At 35.6% G+C, this 8,960-nt stretch overlaps 1 protein-coding gene across 1 annotated transcript; it reads right to left on the bottom strand.

The window, feature by feature from the left end:
- Window positions 1–2,827: 2,827 nt before the first annotated feature.
- On the bottom strand, window positions 2,828–8,191 carry LOC591756 (39S ribosomal protein L22, mitochondrial). Its single transcript, XM_791309.5, has 5 exons — window positions 7,757–8,191; window positions 6,423–6,488; window positions 5,388–5,465; window positions 4,583–4,652; window positions 2,828–4,163 (listed from the first exon to the last, which is right to left on the bottom strand). Exons 1-5 carry the CDS (start codon window positions 8,063–8,065, stop codon window positions 3,955–3,957), a joined length of 732 nt encoding a protein of 243 aa, XP_796402.1. The 5' UTR covers window positions 8,066–8,191; the 3' UTR covers window positions 2,828–3,954.
- Between the last annotated feature and the right edge of the window lie 769 nt (window positions 8,192–8,960).

Raw genomic sequence — 8,960 nt, 5'->3', positions numbered from 1 at the left:
AATACAGTGGATCGTCATTATAAAGAACTCTGTAACTATAACAAGTAAGCAATTTTCCTACTTCTTTGTTTACTGTTGTTTCCTCTCCACCCTCCAATAGATCAAGAATTCAAGAATGCTTTATAAAAATTTGACTTGGACCCAAGGAGTTTGTTATTTAGATTCCACTGTTATTAGAGAACAATTGTATCATTATACCGCCGCCCACTGAAGGTCGTGCCGGAGACATTATGTTTGATCCTGCTTTCTCGTTATCACATTGCTTTAAGAAATAATTGAGATGTGAACTTCACCGTAGGAAAACAAACTTATTATATATTGGGGTCAAAGATCATAAAGATCAATTCCATAACATTCTGTGTTTCTGGCTTTGATTTTTTTTAAAGATATCTGAAGTACCATTTGAGAAAATTGACCTTAACCTGGGTACAATTTCATGTACATGTATCACCATAGAGGGACAGAATGATAAGATTTTGAGGTTTTGGGATCAGAGGATTAAGGTCATGATATCATATGTTTTGTCTACCAAATGTATAGCTATTATCTTTCTGAAATACAATGTATCCTGAACATTTAGTAATAAATGAACTGAATGTAGACAAAGGCATATCAGAGAGGCAGTCTTACTCATCTTGTTCAGTTTCATGAGTTTAAAGGTAAAGACCAGTTTTGGAAATGTCCCATCTCAAAAAAGAATATGTTTTGACTAATACGTGATCATACAAATTTTGCCGAGAAACCACCTACTAATTGATATATTTGGTAAATTATTATATCTATTTGGACCTGATAGATATAATGTTTGTGTCACGCATTCAATTTGCGTGACGATTTTCCTCACTACCATCACTTCGTGAAAATAGGGACGTTATATGCTAGATGATCAACCTTTTCTGATTGATTCCACGTTTGTTTTACAATACGATCGCATGACCATAACTGGTTTTTATCTTTAAGGTTGCATATATTTCCTGTAATTTGAATTTATCATGCAAAGAGATAGATTGTGATTTGATGACTGACGCATTAATCAGCTGTATCTTCATGATGCCAAGGCTCATGTAATGTATTTTCTTCTTAACCAGATTATGTACAAGCCCTACTGTGACAAGAGAAAGATACTGTCATTAGAAACTTGTGACAAAAATTGAGGAAAAAACGCCTGGTTAGGAAGAAATAAAAGTTGTAGGCAAGAATAATTTTGGACTTAAATATTCCATTCATCTCTGACATTAATATAGGTTTTCCCGCCCAATTTTTGTACTTGTTAAGTGTATTATGTATACTTTTTTTTAACAGATCGTGCTTTATGTCATGTTTAGGGTTAGATACACATGAGATATTTCAATTATAGGTCAAATTTCAAGGTACATAAAGTTTGCATAATTTATTCAAACAGATTTAGATTGCAAAGAACAAACAGTGAAAAAAAAAAAGACTGCCCAATGCTATAAATGCTTGCGTATTCGTGAATTTGAATACCTTAACGTTCATCAGGGCAGTGCATGTGCGAAGTTGAATGCATTTACATGCATTTTTAATTTGAACACGCTTTTTACACGTTTATGTGAGAAAATCATGAAATCGCATGCTTATACAATTAAATTGGGAATGAAATGATTAGCTTTTTAACTGTTGATCTCGGTGATCATGAAATTGAATGATCGCATCGTTGAATCGGATGCAAGGTTGACAAAATTGGGCGGGAAAACTAATAGTAGTCGGTTCTTGTAAAGCACTCATGTCTGGAGCTCAATTATTATTATCCTGACTTAGCACCAGGTTTGTGAAACACTCGAGCATTCCATAGATTACTTATCTTAAGACATCGATTGATTAGTAATTTTGCCTAACAAGATCTATGAATGCATTTAACTTCAAGTTTTTAATGAAAAGATCAAGAAATAAGATAGTGGAGATAAAAGATATGATTGTGATGAATGTAGACAAGATAGCAACTGAAGGGTTTACACATGTATCTAGCAATGTACATTTGTTGAGCATTGATTTGATGGCACTCATCTAGCTGCTAGGGACATGGCAAACTATCATTTCCCATCATAGTGAGGTGTAGCTTTTATTCAAATGCTCTGTATAGATATTGTATATATTATCATGTATGCTTCATAAATTTTGTACATAAATTCCCACCTCTCTTGTCCACGTGTCATGATTACAATGTTTGGGTCTTGGTGTGAAGATGAGATCAATGCATTCTTTGCATTGTGTGGGAATGAGTACTGATATGTTGTGATTTGTTGATGTTTAGTTTTCTTTTGTAACGGTGCTTTTAAAGGTAATACTAAGTTTTGGGAAATTTTGAAAATTGGATGGATAGTGATTCTTTATAATTTGATATATTTGGATGCCCCTGTGGATAAGCAATACAAAATTTAGCCCCTAAAACACTTCTGCTTTCGAGAAAAATGGAATATAAAAATATATAAATTTCAAATAGCGCCTACGGCCATACAATGGTAGCTGCGACCATGAAAATCTCAGAATATGTAGTTGTGATCTATAATTTTCAAACGGGAATAGCAAATCAGTTGATTTTTGTCAAGTAACATTGTTATATATCTTAATTAATATATTGACCTTGAGAGGGAGCTATACAACATAAAGAGTTTATTATTTACAATTTCAAAACTTAAGACTTGATTTCAACCACGATAACTATCACTGAATATTGTAGGATCACACATGCTTCCAATATGTTAATTTGAACCAAATTCATGACTTGATACCAAAACTTTGTATTACTTTTAAGAATACGCTTTAATTTACAACTGAGTTTGAATTCATACACATTTCATGCTTGATGTCTTCAATGTTTCAATTCATTTAATTGATTAGCATTAGTATCAGACGGATGTGTACAGTCACCATGTTGTAAGCTACATCTTACAATGAAACAGATATAATTTCTTAGGACTGCATCACTTGTAATTTATGGTGCCATTAAGGGGCAAGTCCATATTAAAGAGAAGAGGGCTATTTAAGGAGCATATTAATCTCAAATGGCCTTTCAAAACTATGTTTACATTGTAATCTGCCCTTATCAAACCAGCTTGTTTCAACCAAGCCTCTCTTCTGATTTGCCACCCTCAAATATTCCCAGGCTTCTTAATTACCAGAGATTTTGACTCCTCTTTGTTAATTTTGAGCAAGATATTTCCTTTTTTGTTATAACATCAATATAGATATCACTAAATATAGAAAAGCAATATCATAAGCCTCAGGAAGAGCCCAGCAATGGCGGTCCAATTATGAATTTTTCAAAACACACCAAAAAAAAAAATACAATCAGGGTTAGAGAATATCCCATTTCAGAGTCCCGCAAAATATTTGTTCTATATGATCTTCATTTAACACAATACTGTACATGTAATACCAAGCACCTGAGGAAATGCCTTGTTCAGAGTTCAATGGTCTGCTATATCATAATAATATACAAAGTATCATGAGTGACTGTCTTGGTTCAGAGTCCTGCAATAATAATCATATTCATTTTGGAATCCAGGTAGTGCTTTGCTTCATCATAACCGATAAATATTGATATTTCTTGAATTTGATGAATAGACCAGGTCCAGCATACTAGGGGCTCAGATTCCCGCCATATCAGTCCTGTTCTTTTAAGACTATAAGTAGTGCCTTGCTTGATCATAGTCTGTAATTTTTGGTTTCTCTGGTGGATGTCCTAATTCCTGGATTTTGATGAATATATAGCAGAAGGCCAAGTCAATTGGTCAGACGTAACTCCAATTTGAGAAAAGGTGGTTTATGTGTCACTGATCACTTGGGCCTTAAGTCTATGTTTCACTAGCCATTGACTTCAATGGGGGCGTTGGGTGGAGTTGAGTCTTTGTGTTTCCTGGAAAGCCCACATTTTTCTGAACATTTTGATATCAAATGTGTCACTGAACCCTCAAAGTCTTACATACAAGAAACTCAAAGTCCTGCAATAATAGTCCGGTTCCTTTTAGACTGTATGTAGTGCTTGGCTTGATCATAGCCGGTGAACTTGGGTTTCTCTGGTGGTGGTCCTTCCTGGAGTTTGATGTTTAGATGGCAGTAGACTAGGTCCAACATACTGGCCCTACCCTTAGCATGGAATCTGATAGCATGCTGGTATTTACCCTTCCCCACTAGTGCTTCCGCTGAGAAGAAAAAGAAGGAAATTGAACTTTAGTGAAAATAACAAAAATTAAAATAAAATCCAACAGAATCCAACTATTACATTAATAATATATTTTGAAATACAAAAATCCAATTACATGCTAGCTGACATATAACCATCTACAAACTAAGGAATTTCACCCACTGTCTTTAGCCAGTTCATTCATAAGTACGGTCGAGGTCACCATCCTGTGGAGATGAATGCATATCAGCATGACTAGCCTCCTCTAGCCAATTACCCGAAAATAATAACCGTTCACACAATTTACACATCATGTAAGCACATTGCATCTATCGCTTCATTCAGATCACACAATTTTCATGAATATTGAAAGAAAGTAACTGACGTTAAACCAGAGATTTCCTATTAATTCTGATGTGATATTGCTCATAAACTCACCTATATGTAGATTGGACTTGAATTCAACATTGTGGTTTTTCACTGCTTCTTCTTGGGCTTCCAGAAGGACCTGAACATGGGGAAAATTATATTTGATGTCAGAAACCCCAAAGAATCCTGTGAAATTATCACTAACATAGTGAACATGATTATATAATACTCAATTTTGCACATTCACTTTCATATAATTTGTCAAGCTTTCAAAGGGATATCTTGTACGATTCTAAAAGGATCCAAGAGACATTATTCAACCAGGAACCCATTTACTGCACTTGGGCAAAGAGTAGCAAGTGTGTGTATCAACACTTGGGTTGCTTTCTTTGCCTCTCTGCATGATCACTAGTTTGCCACACGAGCAATTTTGCACAAAACAATTGGCATCTATTGACAGAAGGAGTGCTTTGTGCAACACAATGGCTTTGCAAAATTACCCATTTTCATTCTTGATTAGCTCCATAACAACCTTTTCAACACCAGTATGAAAAATCTTGCACTAGAAACAGTTAAATAATTTTGAAAGCCTTTGGTATATCTATCCCATGATGAATACAATATGGCAAAGGGAAATTACTTTTGTTGCATATATAGAGTTAATAACCTTATAAAAAAGTACTTTACTGCCAGGCATGAGGCTGATATTTGAAGTGAACCCTCCACATCTTGAATACAATACATGCATGAACTACTGAACCACAACACTTCTATATAGAAAGAGAGTGATACATTACAAAGGAACAGATATACAGACAAAAAAAAAAGAAAGGGAAGGGGGGAAATGGGAGGTTTATAAACATGTAATATATACCTCTCTTGCTATCTTCGCTGCTTTCTTATTCACATGTTCAAGCTGTGCTACAGCATCATCAATCATCATTCCTTTGATCTATTTGGTTGGAGAGAATAAATACATAAAATGAAATCTGCTGTTTCATGATGTACGAAAAAACTACGAATACAAAGGTATTACAAAGTATAAAAAATGCAATATCTCTCCATTACATTAAAAGGAAAGCCAACCCAAATAAACAACTACTTTAAAAGAGAGCAGAAAGATCAAAGAAGCAAAGTGATGAAAGTTTCAAAGTCTGACAAAATATAAGAAAGTTATGAATTTTGGAAAGTTGTAATCACTATACCTATGGGCACTTCAAATTGGCTGAAGCAGTAATGTCAATGTGATGTAGCGCCAGACTACTTTCCCATCTGTTCCAAGTTCCAACATATAAAATGACTAAAATTTAAATTGTTCATAAATTCATGGCTTAGGAGGGTCTATTTCTTTAGAAGACCCATAATAAAATGTTATCTATAATATATTTTGAGTAGCACCTCAAGGGAGAAGAAACTTACAAGAAAAATAGAAATTAATGATATTTTTGTACACAGCAAATGGGAGAGTTATCCACGTCCTAAGTCAAAATCTACTGACCAAACTGCTAATTTGAAATTCGCAGACTTAGTGATCTCATATTTCAAACATTCATAACTTCCTTACTATTGGTCCGATTCATTTCAAACTTTTTCCATTCCGTTTCTGTTATTTTTATGCTTTCATACAAATCAACTTATTACAAGGGTTGGATTGCCCTTTAAATATAGAATTTGAAAATTAAAATTCTGAATCATTTTCATTTGATACTACGTGCAGTGAATGAATCTGATGCATCCGTCCTAATTAAGTCCGACAAATTTCACTACTTTAGAAATATCTTAATCAATAAGATAGCCCCAACAGAGATATCTTTCTACATCGTCTCTGACTCACTTTAAAAAAAAAATGTCATTTACAATTCTACAATATATTATGAACCTACATATTGAAAAGTTATAAGTGACTTACAAAAGTAGTAATATACCACATCTTTCTTTGGCTATGCTTAATATCCTTCCGAGAGTAGTAGATTTCCTGCCAAAGACAAAGCAAAGAGGATAAATATTTCAATGGCATTTTCTAGGCTTCCATCTTGTGAAAGAAAAAACAATTTACTTTTTTAATATAACTTTTCTATCCCTACCCTACTTCTAGTTTCCATCCTTCTGGAGTAACTGCAGTGGCTTGGTACACCAAGTCTTTTTAATGCGATATGTATCTAATCAATTGCAACTGTGCTGTGTATTAATTGTGAGACTGCAGTTAACAAAACAATGAAAACATGCACCAACATAATATGGTTTGGTTTGTTTAACACGACTGCTAAGAAAGAATGTACCGGTATGTGCTTGTAAGTAAGCAACCAGGGGACTGACGGCTTTAAGTCCTCTCTGAGCTGAAGGATTTGGTAATGAGGATCGATGCTTTACCAAAGAGCACTAGTGGTCTAGCACGTAGAACTTGAGCTTACAGCTAGCCGATTCTAGCGCATGTGCATTACGTTGATCTGGTCTCGGCCTTATTTCCTAAATTGACGCCTACAAGAGCCCTTCTGATTGGCTATTGCTGGCTGCCATTCTCTCAATGTTATAAGATATTGGTGCGAGGAGAAAGCTTGCGAGTTTCCGTTTGATCTGATACCAAAATCATGATATTAAAGTCAAGCCTTCTATTTGTTATGATTTTTTTCAGGTGAAGTATTTCACTGCAGTTTAGTCTTACCTAACTTTTTTTAAGTTAGAAAAATTCCCATTTTGGTCATATTCAAGGTACATGTATAAACTTGCAAGTTGTACTAAAATGTTCAGTGATTTTTCTATTTTAAGTACTATCTAGATCTAGATCTATGCTGATTGTGCGTTTCATTATGTGTGAAGTTTAAAGCATGACATGTCAGTCACTTACGTAATATTACGTATTGGCACTGCCATTGCACTTCCGTTGCGATTCAACATGGCGAAGAGATAGTAGTCTACGCACGCATTAAATTTGCTGCGCCGCTACCGTGCATGCGTACTTTCTCTTCACCATGTTGAATCAACGATACAACATGCACATGGAAGAATCGTCGGGGTAGGAAGAAGAATCACCCCCTTTTTCCCATCTAAGACTTCTTCAAATTATAACTTCAAGTGGCCTGCGAGATGCCCAGAGGAGTCGAGCAACCTAGTAAGTCAAAAGTTTAATTAATCCCTTTGCATACTTTGAGATAATGTCGCCCAACCCGCTGTCTGAAGCTCCGAAGCCTTTTTTGGCGTCGGCGTCAGACTCAGTCTCAGACTCAGAGCCTAATTTCTACTTACAGCAGGACTTCTAGGTTCTCCGGGTTTTTGAGGAGGATAAACTTTCTTGTTTTTAGCATCCCATGCGAATGAATTTGAAGATGTGTGCACAAACGATCGTTGTGTGAGTGAATCACAATGTCTTGAAATATTTACAGGCTGGAGTCCGTTCGCGTTCAGCGGATTGTCCCCCGGAAGGCACACATAATTCGTTACGCGTGGGACTGCACATCCATTGCCACCAAAATGTTGAACTGAAAATGCAGCCGAAAATGTCCTTTGGCAAATTGCAGAGTACTTCAATGATCTCATTAAATTCAAAGCAGACATTTTGATGAAATTATGAGTCCTGAATATGGCTGGTGTTTAATTAAATGCATTAATAGATGAAGAATATGCAGAGCGTACACGCGATGTTTGTCACTGTAGTCTTGTATTCGGGTGAGTTTATAAATGTATTTGTATGTTATTATTAGTTTATAAGTTGTAGACTAGATACAGCTCAGTCAAGCTCGAATGATGATTGCCCTTTGCGACCGACCCAAAAATGTTGAAATCGACGGTCGGCTTTTTAAAATAGTTTTTTTTAAACCGTGTTTTGGAGGAAAAAATGTATCAAAACATTCAAAACTGAGAAATATGAGAGGGATAATTTTTTTTTTTTTAAAGTATATAGAGTCTATAAAAAAAAAAGATTTCTGATCCACCGACCCATGTTTTGACACCTATTAAAAGGGCAAAAGAACATCTTTTTTTTTAAAGGCCTAATCAGTGAGACTGGGGTAATATGGTACAAGTAATCGGTAATCACTATTCCAACACTACAGGACTCTACTTTGACACTGTACTACAACTCCTAAAGCGCCTTGAGCAGAGCCTGGACTGATCGACAGGGAATATACCTAATTGAAGGATACACCTCGCCATCGTGGTGATGAAGATAGTTACAGTAGATAGTGATGTGGTGTTGCATGCAGGGTTAAGGGGATCCCATGAGACCCATTAAAAAACCCAGGTTGGATAGTAACTTTGTCGTTTGTAGCTGCATGAGGAATGTGGGAGATGGCAGTTTGTGGCAGCTTGTTCTAATATTGTTTACAACTCTCTGTATAGGAAATTTTCCTGATGTCAAGGCGGCTCCTTGTTTTGGCTAGCTTCATGGAATGGCCTCATGTTCTAGTTATTCTCCGGTTTGGATTTGTCGATCTGTGTCATCAGGGGTGGC

The sequence above is a fragment of the Strongylocentrotus purpuratus genome, unplaced genomic scaffold (genome assembly GCF_000002235.5).
Source record: "Strongylocentrotus purpuratus isolate Spur 01 unplaced genomic scaffold, Spur_5.0 spur5_scaffold_11, whole genome shotgun sequence".
Taxonomy (NCBI): domain Eukaryota; kingdom Metazoa; phylum Echinodermata; class Echinoidea; order Camarodonta; family Strongylocentrotidae; genus Strongylocentrotus; species Strongylocentrotus purpuratus.
The sequence above is the reverse complement of the archived record's forward strand: the minus strand, read 5'-3'. Positions and strand labels throughout refer to the sequence as shown.

Coding starts and splice junctions, on each gene's coding strand:
- LOC591756 (XM_791309.5), bottom strand. CDS start 8,065: ATGTCTGCTTTGAATTTAATGAGATCATTGAAGTACTCTGCAATTTGC. Junction 6,489..7,756: donor GAGAACCTAGAAGTCCTGCT/GTAAGTAGAAAT, acceptor TGTCTTTGGCAG/GAAATCTACTACTCTCGGAA. Junction 5,466..6,422: donor TGTGGTATATTACTACTTTT/GTAAGTCACTTA, acceptor CCAACCAAATAG/ATCAAAGGAATGATGATTGA.